The 18,909-nt window shown below is 36.4% G+C and overlaps 1 protein-coding gene across 1 annotated transcript in view; it reads right to left on the bottom strand.

Annotated features, from left to right (window-relative positions):
* The window catches only part of LOC106842352 (protein eyes shut homolog), a 1,064,587-nt gene that overhangs the window by 273,823 nt on the left and 771,855 nt on the right, over nucleotides 1-18,909 (bottom strand). Inside the window, exon 23 of the mRNA XM_070516721.1 lies at nucleotides 491-655. Within this exon, the coding sequence (XP_070372822.1) occupies nucleotides 491-655 (165 nt within the window). The remainder of the gene's footprint in view (nucleotides 1-490; nucleotides 656-18,909) is intronic.

Raw genomic sequence — 18,909 nt, 5'->3', positions numbered from 1 at the left:
GTAGAGGTATTTCCCTAAACTGCTAATATTGCTCTTTTTCAAACCAGCTAACTTTAAGATAATGCTAAAAGCATGATAGGAATTTTCCCAGTTGTCAAATGAATCAATCCTAGCTTTGGAATTCTCTTTTCCAAGTCAGCAAGTATTGAATGCTATTCATATTTAATGATTTATATTGTAAAAATATGCTCTGAAACATGGGCAGCAATGATGTTTTCCTGCTGTAGCCAGATGCCGTCAAATCCATAGTTGGCCGTATCCTTCCGTGCTGGTGCAGAGCTGTTTGTAAGTCATGTTCCAGTGAATGACTCGGAAATTATAGAAACTTCTAAGGGAAACTAGAAAGAACTAAGATTTCCATTTGGTAATGTCTCATGCACTCAGTTAGAAAAGTTTTCCCACGATATTTAAATGAATAATTCATTGATTCAGTAGGTTAACATTTGAGAAGAAAACATGACATAGAGGAGGTCAGACATTTAATACTCACTGTAGAGGATAGTTCCATTCAAAGTGTTTGTTTTTATAGTCAAGTAGATGGTAACCATTCGGTTATGTTCCTTCTCCAGGACAGATTTCAATTCATCCAGGGTTTTAAAAAAAGGCAGCTCTAAATAGGAATTCCCGTTGAAAGATGGAAAAAATAAACCTGCATCTAAAAAAAAGTCATATTAATAGCATTATGTTGCTAAGCAAGTAGATAAGAATGTAGTGTTTATAGTTAGCATTCACGAAAGTAACAGTGATGTTTCTAAATATTAGCCCCACCTTTAAGAAATTTAGATATATAATATAACACATTTGTAAAATCACTGTCTCATTTAATTAACCACCAGTCAAGAGGAAAATACTCAAAGCAAGAATTTTTATTTATTGTTCATGGATGGGCTTTAAGGGTGAATAAACACTCTGAAATTGTATGAAAAAGTCTGTGTCCCTGCATCTGTGAATAATAGTTTTCATCAGATTCTTAAACTATTCTGTGATACAAATGGCTGTACATCAAATTATATACTTAAAATCAATAAATTTTATTTGATGTAATTACACCTTAATAAAACAGTAAAAAAAAAATCTGTGACACAAAAAGATTAGAAAATAGTCATATACAGGAGTTTTATTAATATTCATTAATATTTAGTGCTTTTCAAAATACTTAGATAAAATATTTTATAAGTAGTATTACTGTAATATGCAAGGTTATTAATTTTTTAGAGTTGTCCTTTGAGAATTATTAATCTTTTAAATGATTAATCTCATAAAATCTTGAGGCACATAGAATTAGAAAAGTATTTTATTGTCAGATATTTATATTCAGATCTATAGGCTTGGCACATTGAACAAGCGTAACACATGGGATGTTGGAAATGCAACTTTAGTGTTTGTCTTTCTCATGAGGGTGGAAATTTTCTCTTCCTCTGGATGAAAACATGGCAGTCCCTATGAGTCCTACCCTCTCTCTAAGTTATCCAACGATTCAAAGACTAATCCCCACTCTTGGAAATGCATCAACATTTCTACCTTCCTACAGAGCCATGACTTCCCCTGCCTGCTCCACCAGCCAGGACCTATAGGGCTCCTGACACCTCTTATGTGTCTTGAGGGGCTAGAGGAAGCTGGCTTCTCTTTTTCTCTTCTACCACCTGCCCTTCAGGCTGGCTGCTGTTTCTGCCGCTTCCAGCTTTGAAAGGGGAGAAGGCAAGGCGAGGTGGAAAAGCAGAGGAGAGTGTTCGAGCTGGCGATGGATACTATCACAGGCAGTCCTCTTGCTCTCTAGGAACAGTGGGTGTTTAAAACTGACTGTTTCTCTCATGGTAGGAATATCAGATAAGATACAGGATGCTCAGGGAAATTTCCATTTCAGATAAACAACAAATAATTTTTGAGTATAAGTATGTCCCAAATACTGCATGAGATATACTGAAAATTATTCATTGTATATTTGAAATTCAAATTTAACTGAGTAGCCTGTATTTTCAGTTGTTAAATCTGGAAATGCTATGACTCATGAGAATTTGTGCACTATTTAGAAACCCTCTGACAACTGCAATTCCTAGGATTTGTGCTATAGACTGCCTCGGGCTTGTCATCTCTAACTTGGTTCCACTCTGATTTTTCATGTTATACACAGACTCTTGCTGTTGACCACTACTTGTCTGTGTCAAAGCAAAAGTTGCACTGGACAAAGTTAAGCAGGCAAGGAAGACTTATTCAAGGCTGTTGCCAAAGGGGAGAGAGGCCAGATCTCAGTCTTTCTCAGCTCCTCTGAAACAAAGGGCAGCAGAGTTTTTAAGAGCTGAGGTGGGGGGATCAGAGGCTACCTGTGTTTGCTAATTGGCCTTACCTTCCAAAAAACATAAGCTTTCGCATATCTCCATGACAGGAGGTAGTTTACAACCTAAAGCAGGACACCCACTGAAGTTAGGCTCCTGCCCTCCCACAGAGACTGGGAGACAGGGCACAGTGTTTCCTGATGGGTACGTTTCAAAGAGATGGCTCCAGGTCCTGGAGAAAGACAGTCCTGGGTTGTAAAATAGGCAAGAAGCTTTTTAAAAGATTTATATCTCAAAGGGGGCAAAGGAAGAATTTACAATGGAAAGCTTTCTAAAGTCAATGCTTTGAGAAAAGTGAGGTCAGGGGCCTAGCGTCAGAAAGAAGTCTGTCTAAACTTCAGTCAAGCTGAGGGGAATGTTAAGGCCATCTTGGCCACCTGACTAGAAAAACCACCTGGGCAGAACAGAAAATGACTCCAGGCCAAATCTCTTTCCTGAGGGGTCCATATGTAGTCCATGGTAAGCACTCCTGCCTTCTCTGCCCTACTGTCTGTTGGGGTGTAGTTAATTTTCAAACACTCTTTTTTCTCTCTCTTTCTCTCACTACACACACACACACACACACACACACACACACACACACACACCCCGAGGCTGTTTGCCCACAAACGCTGTCAGATGTGAAGAGGGGAGAGGGTGAGCTTGACATAGCTCTCTACAAAACTATTAGCAAACTGCTTGGTTTAAGTGAAATGGTATCACATATTTTACCATTCCTTGGCCATCTGCACACAATTTTTTTACTCCTTGAAACTTACCTTCCTGGCTCTATATTTTACTGGATGGTTTTTTCAAAGGTTTTTAAGCCTAGTTAGCATATCCTTCATCAGTGCTTGTATGCCTAGAAATCTCTAGAATATTTGACACTTATTTTTATTAAAACTTTCTCCTTCTTTGTCTCTCATGACGCAGTACTACACTTTGTCTCTTTACCTGCCTGAGAGCTCCTTTTCAGACTGTTCTGTCAACCATTCCATAATGCACACAGTTTCCAAGGCTCTGTCCAGGCTCGTCTAGCTCATCTGTGTCTTTTCTAAATCTGCTCCTCCTTCATTTTCTTACTCAGAGCACTTACTCTCCCAGGCTTAGAAAGTCAGCATCATTATCCACCCATCTCTTCTCAGACTACTTGCTGGTTCTTGTCACCTCTTTCTTAAATCAAACCTTGTAACTTTCCTTCTGCTACCACTACCCTTATTTAAGATCACATTGCATTTTGACTCAGCTGTTGGCAACAGTTTCTTTCTAATGGGCCTCCCTTCCTATGGTGTCTATTTGCTGTCATTTCTGTTACGGCAACTTAACTCAATTGTAATCATCTAAGATCTTGGGTCAATACCTTCAGTAACACTGAATAACTCATCTGTTTATGGAGCAAACCTGGTCCTCCACGATCTTGTGTTTTGGTGCTTTCACACACACACACATCTACAGGTAAGGTTGAACCACACTTTCTTCTGTGGTTCTACTTGTGTTCACACTGTTCTGTTTGTGTGGAAAGCCCTTCTCATAATCCTAGGTACACAAATCTTCCCTTAACTCAAGGCTCACCTTGAATATTCCCTCAGATTTGAACTCCCTATCATATTGTATCTAGAGCTCTTTTAACGCTTGCATTGTTTGCGTTGTTTTCTACCTTACATTACAGATGTTGTTATAAATGTTGGGTAGATTGATAAAAGAGTAAATCTGTTATTTTGGATGAGGGAGGTAAATCAACTCTAATTAGTAGAAGTAGAATATTCTAAATAAGGTAATTCTAAGAAGACACTGGGGGAAATATGAGTTAAGGAGATGTTTGCTTTCTGATGGCCAGAAAAGCCCATAACACAGTTGGAGTTTCACCAGATGGAGCAGAATGTTTAGCAGATACTGAACTGCACATTCACCACTTTTTAACATATTATTAGGGGAAAAACCACATGCCAATCAAGTTAAAATGCAATGTAGCTAGCTGTACACTGGAGGAAGTTTGTATGAGAAATTTGGATACGGCTATGGAAGAGGAAAATGGTTAAGATGACAAAGAGATGGACTTCGGTTTTAAATAAATAGAATCTTTAGTATAAACTTGGCAACTATTTGAATGTTGCATATCTGTTGATTCTACTGTGATATGGTTTTAGACACTGTTTCTTCATATTACTTTTACCTGGACTACTTAGAGTCACTGATGTGTTCATTCATTCAACAAATATTTATTGAGTGACTATTACATGCCAGGTACTGGCCAAGGAATTCAGTGGTAAGCAAAATAGATAAAGACCTCATCCTCACGGAGTTTGCATTCTAGCTTCATGGAAGAAAACCGCAAGCTAGAAGTTGGAATTTGTTCTTCTGATGTGGGAGATTTTTTCATGGGTCCCAGGAAGATATGCCACCCTGTTTCCTTGACCATTTTTCCCTGACATTTGCTGTCACCAAGGAGCATTGAGCCTAAAGGGAGACTAGATGAAAGAGAGAGTTTAACAGAACCCATCCCATCTACCCTTCCACACTCTGCTTTCTCTAGTGGAAAGATCTGTGTTCAATTCATCTTTGCATCCCCCGTGGCATGATCAGTTTTTCACATTGCAGGCAAATACATTCTTAGGCAAATACAAATATAGATAAAATTATCATTGGTGGTAGTCTTGAAAAACAAAAAGGACATAAAAATATTCTTATAATTAAAATGGAATGAGGAAAGACTACAGAGGTGGGGTTCTAGCATTTTTCTTGTGGTTAAGCTTTTCACATTATTGATAAATCCACAAGAAAAATCTCTGGAAGAGGATAGTCTTTATTTAAGGGTTCATATATGACTTATTTGGATCCATAATCAGGTTTACTTATTCTGAGAAGTAGTGAACTCACCAAAAGCAATAAAAATATAATTCAATTTGCTTAAAAAATGACTTCCATGTTACTTTGTAAGAGCATGTCTGTTGTATAATTCAGGCACACCTGCCTGTTTCCCAGCTCACACACTCCTGGAACGTTTTTTCAGAGCTGACAGGTTTTATGAAAATCATGACAGGGAACAACAATTACGAACAATAAACATTTGCTATTGAATTGCTTTCTAACCATATTAATTTTCATTATCATCATGCTTAGTGGATATGTTGAGAAACAGAACTGCCCTGAATGTGGAAAACAAGACTAATTGGGGTTAGGCGGAGTGTTTCCTGCTGCTTCCCAAAGCCTCTTCAGGCGATGCTATTTGAACACACTCCAAATTCATGTTTTTCCAATTATAACTGGAAAAAAACTCCAGCATCTTTATATGCAGATATGTACTAAACAGCTTACAAAATATGTCATATAGCAGTTAATTAGTGGCTTCTGATTGCAACAGAGACATCAGTAATGTTTAAATGTCTTAAAAGATCATATTGGCTAATTTAACTAATTCTATTAACTTTTATATGGTTAACAAAATTTAAAATCAGTTCTGAGTCATGGGAAAATCCAATAAATTAACCCAGAAGGAGAATCTTTTAAATCCTTAAATTACATTATATTAAAAAATAAAACTCTCAAATTGTCAAAAGAACATCTGAAAGCATAGTACTGATTTTAAAACCCCTTTGTTAAAAATATGAATGAATTTAATTTTTTAAACCAAATATATTTCTATAGTATGAATCAGAACCACAGTCAATTAATAACAAATCACTGAAATTTTATCCAGGAGAACACCATGGATGTTTTATTATAACTTTATGATAAAGAAAACACGGAAGAGATTAATATCTTTACTCTGAATATGAGGCTACTGAGCCACATAAATGTTATTTATTTTGAATAGAAATGGAACTCCTCTGTCTACAGTATGAGTTATGATCCTCTTAGCCTCGTATAAGGGTCTTCTATGATCTAATCTCAGAAACTGACATACTAACATACAAATAAAGCTACAAATGCAATAAGGCACAAATTATTCACATACAACTTTATCTTAAGTCTTTGTACTAGAAGAAATACAATACTGTTTGCTATTCCTCCTTTATAATGGAAATAGATTTGACTTACTCAATAGAAATTAAAAATTAATACTTTTGAAAAGTTTTTGTTATTTCTCTTACTTTCCCCAGAGAGAACATTATACAAATTCTGACTAAGTTTATAAAAAGGAATAGACTGATGCAATGCAATTATTAATAAATATTTTGTTTTTCGTTTAAAAATATTACATTGCTCATTTTATAATTCTAGTTTTATTAAACTCTGTGATTGAAAGGAATATCACCAGTTAATAAGTCCATATATCTCTTCCGAAGAAAGATTCATCACTAAAAGTAATACATTTAAGCAATGATATTCAAAGATTCAAAAGCTATAATCACCTATATTATCCCCAAATTATAAAATCAAGTTCCAAGACCCACGAAATAGACTTAAACACTATTCATATTAATTATGAGAAACTTCAATGTCTTAAAGATTTATATATAGAGTACATATACTATTATACTATTTTTATATATAATATCATGTATAGTACTATAGTGTATTATATATGTTACACTAAACGTTTTTATCACATTATACATTTTTCCTTATTTTAGAATTAAAAAATTATTTTAGATTTGGATGGTCCAAGTCTCCTGGACTAAGTTATTACCTTGACTTAAATAGTTTCCCCCTACTAGACATTCACATTTATATTAATCCACAAATATTGATTAATTTATTAAGTCCCTGTTAAGAATGATCAAATACTCTTTTGTTGCTGCTAGTATGGCTGCTATTTTTGCTGCATCTACTTTTCTCTCCCATAGGAATGCACTTGCCAAAATGAGGGCAGAACTAACATTTCTCCTTTTGACCACAACCATTGCATTCCTCCATTTAAAGCTTCAAGAGAGTTGCTCTGGATCTGACCAAGGCAATGCACGAGGAAACAATACGTGTTAAAAAAAATTTTTTCTCATCCTTCATTGTCACAGCCAATCTGGCAATAGTTTCTTATCCCTTGGTTTCTCTCTCAAAGAATGGTTGATCATCATGATCTGCCCTTTGACCCTCTCAAAAATCTGAAGCTTTAAAGCTCTGACCCTACCTCCTTCTTCTTACAAAATGAAACTAAGTAAAACATTGTTTAGGACACCAAAAATATCTTTCATGCAGTAAAAATAAAGCTAGGACAAGAAATATACAAGGAACCATCAATTTCTCACAGCCCGTACTTGACATGTTGTCATAATAGCTACCAATCTCTCTCTAGTCTATTTCTATACCGTCTTCTTCACTTACCTTAGAAATTTTCCCTGAATGATCTCATCTGTTCCCATAACTTTAGCTACTTTTTAGCTTCTGAAAACTCTCAAATTTTTATCTTTAGCACAGATAGCTTCTGACCTTATATATCTAGCTTTCCTCTAGTCAGATCTACTTGAAAGGAATATACGTTACCTAAACTCAATATATAGAAACCAGTTTGTTGCTTTTGAAATTTCACCTTCCTTCTCAACATCAAGTTGATAACATCTTCCTTGTTATTAGTACAAATACTTGCTTTATACTCCTATTAAAGCTCTTATTAAACTGTACGATGATATTTCCCTGTACGACTTACTATATAACATCTATGAGTTCCTTAAATGTAGGCATGATGGTTTAATCTTTTTGTGGGCCAGAAAATAGCACAGTTTTGGCAGATACTCAATAAATGCTTGATGAATGAATGAATATGCCTCTAACGTTTTGTTTTCCATTTTAATTTTAGAATTTCCATCTACCATGTCGTTCAAATAGCAATCTTGGCATGGTCGTCAAGTGTTCCACTTTTGTTCTCTGCCTCCCAGCCTCCACATCGTTCACTTGATCAGTTATTTATTTCTATTGGTTCTTCTTCCCTTGTAATGCCTTCTTCCTCTCTTGCCTGTACTCTTCCAAATGCTTCCTGATGAGTCCTTGCAGCTTCAGTTTATCCTCTGTTCAATTTCTGTCGAATTTCTTTTATTTAAACATAAATTTGGTTGCTATTTTCCTGTTAGAGTCTTCAGTGGTTTCTCACTACCAACAAGATGGTAACCTTTTAATTTGGCCTAAAAGATCATTCCCACCTTACCTTCCAAGACCTCATAATTCTCCAAATACCCTATATGCTATTCACACTATACTACACTGTATTTTGAACATTCATTGTTTAGTTTCACTGCTTCCATTAATGCCTCTGCTTATTGGTCTTTGTCTCTTCTTGCATCATTTTGGTAATTTTCTTTTTTTCAAAAAAATCATCTCTTTCAGAGAAGTTTTCCAACACATTGCCATTGATTTATATATAGTACCATAAAACTTTTAATGTACACTTCATCTATGGTTATGTCCTTATTTTATTTCTAATGTATATTTTCTTCCTCCAACCCCAGATTTACCTTGCCCAGTTTTTGATGGCCGAGCAGGTCAGCCAGAGTCTGGGCTTCTGTGAGGCTTCAATTAGAGTGCTTCCACTCTGTTCTGCTTTCTATATAAGGTTTATGAGTACTAGTTTGCTAATTATGTTTGAAAATCATTAATTAGGCAATATACACAGGACCTCAATTTTAGTATATGTGCTGCCGAAGCGAGCACACACAGGACTTCAAAAGTAAAGGTACAAATAAGCTGCCAGGTCCCAGCCTTGTACTTTGGTGGTCCCCAAACTTGCTCCCATCATGGTTGGAGTGATCAGGCACAAGAAACAACTCATGCTGTTTAAATATGACCATGTGATGGACAGCAGAATGTTAATTTATTAATTTAAAAAATATAACTATCATATGGATGAGGATGCTGACATTTCTATGATTGTCATATTTTTTCCTACAGTAATACTACATTGGAAGAAAATTATAATCAGTAAGTCATTGATGACCATGGAAATCAGAACCCAGAGAATTAGAGAAATCTTCTCAAAATAAGAAATTTTGGCAAAAGATATTTGCAGAAAATGAAATACATTTAAAAATGCCTCACCTCATTAGTACTCAGGAAATACAAATTTCAATCACTATTACACACACAATTTTACAGCTTTCGGATTGATAGAAATTAAAAAGTCTGATCATGGCAAGTGTTGGTGCAGATGTGGAGTAACTGGAACTGTTACATACTACTAGGGTGAGTAAAAATTTGGTACAAACACACTGGAAAGCTATTTAGCAGTATCTGGTAGTAATTAAGAAGTGCATAAACTAACAACCAATTGCTTGCCTAGATCTGTCAAGAACCTGTTGCATATGTATTGAAGAAGGTATATACAAGAATATTCAGAAGAGTATAATTTATAGGATACAATAATTACAAAGAAAGTCTAAATTTTTATTAATAGAATGTTGGAGTATAAATTGTGATGGAGTCATATAAATGAATACTATACAACAGTGAAATAAGTTACTCCTACAAATATTAACATGGATCAACTTCTAGAGCATAATATTGAGCAAAAGGAGCAAACTGCAAAAGACTATATAGATACAGTTGGTATTATTTATATAAAGTGTTTAAAACAATACTATCTGTTATTTAGTGATGCACGCTAAGTACAAATAAATACGTGGGGATGATAGGGACAAATTCAATACAGTGCTTACTCCTGAGATGGGTTACACAAGGGTTTCAAATGTGTTAGAACCTTTCACTTCTTACACTCAGCAGTGGGTACATAAATGATTGTGATGCTATTCTTCACATCTGTTTAGAAGACAAATTATAATCTTAAAGTTGTTGGTAATCGTGGGAAATAGAACACAGAAAACCAGAGAAATAGCACTTGTAAGGGCACAATGATGAGGTCTTTGCAATGCCTCAGTCCTTTCTAATTTGTCTTCTCTCCTCATCTCTCTACCAAAGCAGCTCTGACTAAAAGTGTTCAATGTCTCCATTAAGATTTAAAAGAACAGGCAGGGTGATTTGTACTATATGCCCGTTATTTTTCTCTTCAGGTTCGGCTGGTTCAGAATGTCTTTGAGAATAACAGTGTAAATAGTAAGCTTAATCCATCACGATTGCAATCTTAGCCGCTGTTTCAGGTGCGATCACGTTATTGGACCAGATGAACACAGTCTCCTGGCCTCTGGTATGTAAGTATCAATTCAGCAAAGCCTCTACTCTATTCTAACAAGCAGAGAACTCTAGAATTAGTTTGCCTTTACCTGGCAGGGATAACATTATATCTTCGCAGTCTTACCTCAAGGTTACATCAATTCTCCAACACTGTATCACAATTTAATCCATGAGGACCTCGTTTGCTTTAGTAAATCTCCCACAAAATACTCTATTGAATGATTTACTATGTTGATGGTATCTTGCTGATAATAGCCATTTATAGTATCTAAAAATAGAGAGTATCTAGATGTCTTGGTAAAATACATGAGTGCTTAAGGATGGAGAATGAATTCCCGTGAAAATTAAGGGCCCTGACATGAAATTTTTGTGGGTCCTTTCATCTAGAACATATAGCATATCCCTAATCAAAGCAAAAAACAGGCTACAGCTGGTGGCAGATAGCTCGCAACGGTAAAGAAGAAAGCTGAGGACCAGTGTGACTCGCTAAAAATAACATCATGGAGAAACTGGAAGAATTTCATCCGTTTATATATTGTTTTGTTTTGATCCAAGTGATATATTCAAATTATTGTTTTATATAAACAATTTTTTCCTTTTTAATTTTCTAACTTTAATTCTGAAATAATTTCCTTGTTCTGGAAGTACTTCCTTTTCAAGTTGTTTTAGTGAGTATCTGTTGCTGGTAAAGTCTCTCAGTTGTTTTTTTTTCTGAAGATATATTTATTTGGGCTATATTTTTCAGTAAAAGTTTAGTTGTGCAAACACTTGTAGACAGACATTTAGTTTCTCTCTGCAATTTGAAGATTTTATTTCTCTCTTGGTTGGATTCTATTGTTGACATTTTAAAATAATTTAGAAATATGCTAGAATAATTAGGCATCTGCACTTTCTCTTTCAGTCCACCACATTTTCAACTCTTCTTACATATTCGCTTTGTTTCTCTGCATTAAAATATTCAGATCTCACTTCCTGTACTCAAGTCTTTTCTCAGCTCTATCCAATCTGCTATTTAATTCATCTGTGACATTTTCAATGATTATATATTTCATTTCATTGCCTGGAATTTTGTGATATTCTCTTTTTGCCTTGCTTATTTTTTAATTCCCTCTTGTATTTTCTTCAGCATTTTAAATTGGGTAATTTTGTTTCTGAATGTAATGACTCTAACACCAAAAATCCTCGGGGGTGTAATGCTATTATTCATTTTCTCTGACGCATTTTGCTCGAGGTCATCTTTCTTAGCTGGTAGTCTGTCTTTTTTGCTATGTAGTTATTTTTGATTGATGTTTATTGGTGAGAATCTATAGACGCCTGACTTGTGGAATTTGGATTTACAAAAGTGGATTTGCTTTTGCTTCTTCCAAATATCCTGAGGCTTTCAGATTGAGACTGTTTTATAGTACTTCCTAGTTTGGAATTTCTTTAACCAAATTTGTAATATAAATTAGAACCGGAGATGTGCGTGAGGTCAGGGCTGTAGAGGACTTCTGGGGAGGGGGTCACGTGTACACCTGTGGTCAAGGTGGCTGAACACCAACAGTTTTCTCGTTGCCCTTGTTTGCTGGTAGGGTCTTCTTTCCCCTCACCGTTTCACTGACTGAAGTCCCTCAGAGGACTAAACTGTGAAAAGTTTGCTGTTTCAACTCTTGACTTTGTCCACACACAAAGATCTTTCTTTGCGTCTCATGCTGTCCTTAAAACCCTTATCTCTAGGTACCTGAAACCAGCAACTGTTGTGGTTTCACTGTTTGTCTCCATTCTTTTGTAGATCGTCTCTTGTTTTTGGTCCTCAGCGCTTTCCTTTATTTTCTGAACTCTGGGAATGATCATCTGGACTCACCTCTGCTTTTAAAAGGATGCTCATTTTATTTTGCCCCACATCTTAATTGATTTTTAGTGGGAATGTTTTTCAGAATAGCTCATGTACCTACTGTTAGAGGTAGAAGCTTAGCGCCATCATCTTTGCTATGGAGTGGATTATATGGAACCTCAAGGATGGTACTATCTTTCTCAATTAGACTTGTTTAGAGACCAATGGTAAAACTTCCTTAGGACCACAGAAGAATCAAAAAGCCTATTGATTTATAGAACGTATACAGTTTTTTCCCCCAGTATTTCTCATGCATATTTATTCATGAATGCATGCACATAAAAGCAAAGCAAAAACAAACAAAAAAACAGAACAAAAGAGAAGCCACAAGTTTGATCATAAGAAAAAATGATTTTGTTTGTTTCATCTGTTATATCTTTTCTGTATCCAAGGATAGGAGAAACATTGATAATTTATACCATTTCTAGATAATTTTACACTTAAATGTTTAGTATAATATTCTTCTTTATACTTTTCAAATAATGACTGTTTGAATTGAATATTAAATTCCCAAGGATTTCAAAAGTATGGATACAGTACTTACAGATTTGCTAGAATAACAACATTTTAACACACTTAAGCAAAAGCTGAGAAGCAAATTGCAAATTATTGAAAAGTAATCATTGAAAAGTAGCTATCATTTTAAGTGTGAATTTTAGTAGACTTCGCCTACTATTAAAACAATGAATTTCATAATAACACTGTTAATTCATAGAAATAGCTTAAATTATAGTTTAAAAAACTTTTTCTATGTGGGAAAACCAAGGCGATTGACTTGCCAATCAGAAAGTATTGATTATATCAACTACTTTTTAATTTGTTCATTAAATAATAGCCATTTCAGGGCCCACTATGTGGCTGAGTGGTTGTTGGCGCACTCTGCTTCAGCAGCCTGGGGTTTCACCGGTTTGAATCCTGGGTGTGGACCTAGCATTGCTCAACGAGCCATGCTGAAGTCGCGTCCCACATAGCACAACCAGAAGGACCTACAACTAGAATATACAACTATGTACTGGGGAGCTTTGAGGAGAAGAAGAAAGAAAAAAAAGAATAAGATTGGCAACAGATGTTAGCTCAGGTGCAAATCTTTAAAAAAAAAAGCCATTGTTTATGATAAACTGTGATCTCATGAAGAATATATTTTCAAACTTATTCATTACATCAAGTACTAATAATAGCATGGATTTAATGTGTTTTAGTTTTAGAATAGCCAGACTATAAGCAAAGAAAAATCTAAAGTTCTACATAATGATTTTTAAAATGTCACAAAAATTCCTGCACATTTGAATCATGTTATTATGATTATCATAAAGATTACTTGGGGGACTATAAAAAAGACGTTACCAAATGAAACAATGTTATATTTAATATTATAATGTAATTTGATGTTGATTTAAGTGGACTCACATAATTAGAGATGTCTTTTTTTTAGTCATCAAAATAACTCTCAGAAATAAATATACCTGTTTTTGTCATAGATTTCAAATCTTCATAGTGATTTTTTTTTCCAACCTACAATTGCCAGGTTGGTAGAGGGTGGGACATTCACATGTAATAATAATAAAAAAAAAAACCCTGTCAGATAAAATTTGAAATATGGTGTAGAAGAAAGAGAATATGGTCGTCAGAGAAAAAAATGACCTAGATGATGCCATGTCAGTAGGAACAGCCTGAAGCCTGAATGGCGACAGAACAGGGTGGTTTGGGTCAGTCTCCTGGAAGCAGAATACACTGAAAGATGGTGGTCATGGGAGAAAAATCTTTCCTCCTTTGTGGGAAAATTGTAAACTAGATGAATAATTTATCAGCCAACAGAAACACAAGGCTCTACTCTACCATGAATATTATTGTTAAAAGACAAGCAGTTAAGTGATTTTAAAATCCTTAACTGAGATAAGGAAGCTTAAATACTAATTAATTTAAAAAATATTTCAAAGCAACTTTGCTCAAGGCACCTTAGGATCCAAAATGCATCACATGTAGATCCTTAATTCAATGAGTTTCCACTCTAACGGAGAAAATTAGTCAATTAATTAGTTGATAGTTTCAGTCAGCAAACAATGAGCTTATTATATCAGCATGAGTAAGGGGAGCAGTGGAACAACCTGGTGAGTAAACAGGAAAGCTGCGAGTTCAGTTGACCAGGAGCACAGACCATGTGAAGAGGAGTCATAGAAAACAGATTTAGGGAGGAGGAGGATCAGAGAGGGCTGGCATGAGAGAAAAAAGAAATCGAACTTCATTCCGCAGCCAGAGACGTTAACGTTTATGAGCAGAAGAGTAGCAAAATTAGAAGTGTCCTTCCAGAATCCTAAACTGCCAGCAATGTACAGATAACTTGAATTAGGAAGAGTAAGAAGATTAGTTCAGGTTAGAAAGCTGTGACGACAGTTCATGTGGTGGAGTGAGGGTCAAATCAAGGATGCTGGACATAGCGAAAGAGAGGAAGGAATAGATGGGAAGGACTTCCTGAAGCAGGAGGGACTGGACTTGGCAATGAGTAGATGGTGGGGTAAGGTGAAAGGAGATCTCAAGATGAAACAGTAATGTTTGCAAGTCTGAGTGACCCACATAAGAGAGGGGACAGAAGCTGAAACAGGAAACTCAGGAGGAAGAGGAGTTTAGCAGTGGAGGGTGATAAGTCAGTTTTATGTTTGATCTTGTGATGCAAACAGGATACTCGTGTAGAAATAAGCAGCGGATGATTAAAAATATATGTGTGCACCTACCCACATGGACACGTGTATGTGCAATAATACAAGGAAGAAAAGACAATATTCTTATTTTCTGCTTTACTGCTTTAGCATTTAACTGGAAGCTTTCCTCACGTTGTAGGTGCATTTTATATGGGGATGAATTGAACTTAGTGATAACCAGTGGCTTTTGTTGGACCTCTTTGGGATCTCTTACTGTTGTAGGTAACTCAAAGCCTCTGAGTTTTACAGGAGCTTAATAGCTAGCCATCAATTTCCACTCTTTCAAAAAATGGTGATAATACACCTCCAAGAAAGTGTAGATGTTCTGGGTAAAACTCAGTCATCTCTCTTCCATGAAGTTTTTTGTGTTTTTGTGGTTTTTTTTTAAAGAAAAATACAGTAGTTTCCAAACTGTTGCTAGTCTACAACACTTTCGCTGGTCTCCTTCAGTCTTAACATTGTCACAATTTGTTTTCGTAGCCACGACCATCAACAATTTAATTTTTCAGTCAGTCCTTTGTATAAGCTGTATACATTGCCTATTATTTGTGTGTCCCAGGCTTAGATAGGAAGATATGATCAACATCTATATTCAGCTCACCAATACAGATGATTTGACATATCTGAGACAGGCATGAGTGGAAGAAGGGGGAGGGGAAGGAATGGAGAGGGAGGGGATGGATGAGGAGACGAGAGGAGAGGAGAGGGGAAAAATACAAAGAATCAGAATCATCCCCTTACAGTGGCTAGCTTTTATTGAGCACTACTATGTGCCAGGCAATGCTCTCAGAAGTACTATTATTATCTGTATTTTTTTTAACGAAAAGACAGCTGAGACCTTTAAGCCTCTTTAAAAGGAAAGCAATTTTCTGAATGTTGCACAGTTAGAAACATCTGCCTTTGAGGACTGACTCTGCCGCTTATTAATTCTAGAACTGGGGCTCTTAAACATATTGCCTGACTCTCAAAAGGTTATGGAAGACTGATTGCCACACAGGGTTCCATCCCTGACTGCAACATTTCCCATTTTCCACCTGATTTCTCCTCTTCCTCCCCCTGTAGCCTTAAGACCCTGTCCCTTGAACCCATCATCCCTAAGACGTCCCTTCAGCACTGCTCTGGCAGGAATGTCTAACATGTCTCGGGCTCTCATTTGGTGTGAGAACTGTGCTAAGAACTATTTTTACATGGATAATCTATTTTAATCCTCAGTACAACCCTGTAATTACGTATCCCCTTTTACAAATGAGGCATCAGCGGCTTGGAAAGGTTAAGTAACTTGTGCAAGGTCACACAGCTCGGAAATGTCAACCTAGAAACTGTAACTTCAGAGGCCCTCTTCTCCAACTCTAAAACATACACAACACGTATTATTGCCATTGCATTCAGCACAGCTTTAGGTTGGCCCTTTTATCTATGTGGGTAATAAAATGTGTTTTTTACTTTCTCAGTTTTAAATACGAAGTAGCTACCTCTGTAAACAGTGCCCGTTAGCCTAGCATTATTACATCTTTTCTCCTCAACGTTGAGTGTGTGATCCTCTTTTACTAATAGATCACAGGCAGAAAGCATTCTTTTCTCCTGACCCTACTACCACCTGACACTAAATGTTACTCTAAGTCTCTGACTTTCTTCAACTCTCCTTTATTCTTCATCATTCAATCCTTTGTCCCATTCATTGGTCCCTTCTACTATTCTTTTCATCTCTTCAATAACTTGCAAAAGCATTTTCAAGAATTAGACATCTACATAATATGAAAAGAATTTCTAGTCTATTGTAGTCATTTGGAGATCACTAATGCAATATCAGTGAAATAATTAGGAAGTTATCTCAAGCATTGAAAATAATCACATATTCTGAAAAAGTGAAGAAATAAATTACTACAAACAGTAAGGAATTATGACTGTAACCACATGAGCATACTTTTCAGCAGTTAAAATGCTTCAAATGCAATAAGAACTTGGACAAATGAAGGTCAAAATCCAGAGACAAACCTAAAAAGGTTCAGCAGTTTAGTTCAATAAGCTCAAAAGTGGAAAAAACTACATTAGAAAGTGCCTGAATTGCCGCCACTTATGTGCCTGGTCTTTTTATCTGTGGCCTGTATGACAGCACAGACTCATTCAGCTAAACTGCTTTGATTCTGGCTAAGAACTATGAGTACAAAAGCACTTGAATATATGGGAAATTGTTGGGTTCAGGCGCAGGGCAAGCAATTGGTATGAAAATAAGGGAAAGTTTAAAAGTTCATATTGTAAACCAATTTTCCCTCTCCTATTAAAAACTAGTGGGATAGAAAACTGCTTCCAAAGAAACCTCTTTGAAATCACAGCTAGAGACTGTGAGCACAGTGTTTCGCTGGTGGCTCACTTTGTCTTCCTTCTCTGGCTGGATACAGACTTCTGTTGGATTAAGGATAAAAATACATCGTAAAGTGCTACACAGTATGAACAGGTGATTAATGGTATTTGTGCACGTAGAATCTAAAGAATCTTTCAAAAAAAGAAAAGTAAGCATAGAGGAAATATAAAGGCTTTCATACTCCCTCCTCTCTCTATTCTTCACCTCACAGCAATAATAGACATCAGGGGCAAAGAATGAAGTAGAATATATATATTACTTAGACATACTCTTAGAAGACTCCACATTGACCCTTGGTGATAGTCAGATTTCTTGTATTAGGCACTGGGTGAGTAAATGCATCAGGTATAAAAACCACCAGCAGATGAGTGACTGTGTGAGTGTGGTGTGTGTGAGTGGTGTGTAGGTAGATCAGGAATCAGTTTGAATATTTGACTCTGATCCCTAATGAGACATCCAAGTGAAAATGTCTGTATGGTATTTGTTGACTATATGGGCCTGAAGTTCAGAGGTATGGTCTATTCTGAAGACAGAAATTTTGGAATCAAAGGAATATTGCTAGCTGAAGCCGAGCAATGGGGAGTGGAGAAGATTTCTTAGGGAAAGTGAGTAGATTAAGAAGAGAATGAAGTTTAAGATCAAGACCTAAGGAACTGTGAGGAAGGAGAGTAAATAGCAAAGGATCCTGAAAAAAGGACAGTGGAAGAGGCAGGCGTCGCAGGGAGGCTGCATGACAGAAGCCGAGAAAAGAGGGGCTTTTAGTAAGAGAGAGCCCTCAACTGTGTGAAAGCTGCTAGAGCAGCCTGGGTTATGGCAGGACAAAGCAGTAAGGAATTAGAAGTACTAAATTAGAGCCAATAAATGAATTTTTTCTTCGAGAAAGGGAGAAAGTCATAGGGCAGTAGCTGCCCGATCATGGGATTCGAGGGAGGGTTTTATTAAACCGGAAAGACTACAGTAGTTTAGATTCTGCAGAGAGGGCCTAGCAGAACAGAGGAACTGAAGATACAGCAGAGCGAATATTCTATAGCTTCTGCAAAAGAGAGAGGGAATACCATCTGTATTTCGTAGGGTTCTTAGGTGCAAAAAGCAAAATTCATTCTCATTGGTTTAAGCAGAATAAAAGACTTGCACCTGATGGGTACAGCCTCTGTCATATGTTTGCATCCTACTGACAAGGCAGCTGGAAAGCTGAGTCACGTGTTATGTCATAGAGGCAAGTCTTAGGACACGGGATTTTATGAAATTAGAGAGTGTTAAAAAAAACGATGCCCACCCACTGTAGGAGAAATATCTGCTACAAGAGTCAATGCCCGGGTGGAAGAAGTGACCTTTTAATAGTTTAGAAATTTCCTCTATGGGAATGGAAAGAAGAAAGGACAAATGGCTGACGATCCGGAAGTCAGTTTTCAGAGATGTCATCTAAGGGTAATAATTTTTCTCCGAAGAGCAGGACACAAATTCCTCTTCTGAAACTGATGGGAACAATGAAGCTCTGAAGTTTGAGGATGCGGAGAAGAGTTAAAATAGTCATCGTGGAGACTGGGAAAGAAGGCTGAAAAAACAGACATAACATTTGTGAGCTGCGTAGAAGGTTCAATGTAGGTTGGT

The sequence above is a fragment of the Equus asinus genome, chromosome 8 (genome assembly GCF_041296235.1).
Source record: "Equus asinus isolate D_3611 breed Donkey chromosome 8, EquAss-T2T_v2, whole genome shotgun sequence".
Classification (NCBI taxonomy): Eukaryota; Metazoa; Chordata; class Mammalia; order Perissodactyla; family Equidae; genus Equus; species Equus asinus.
Note: the sequence above shows the minus strand (reverse complement) of the source record. Positions and strands in the feature narration are given on the sequence as shown.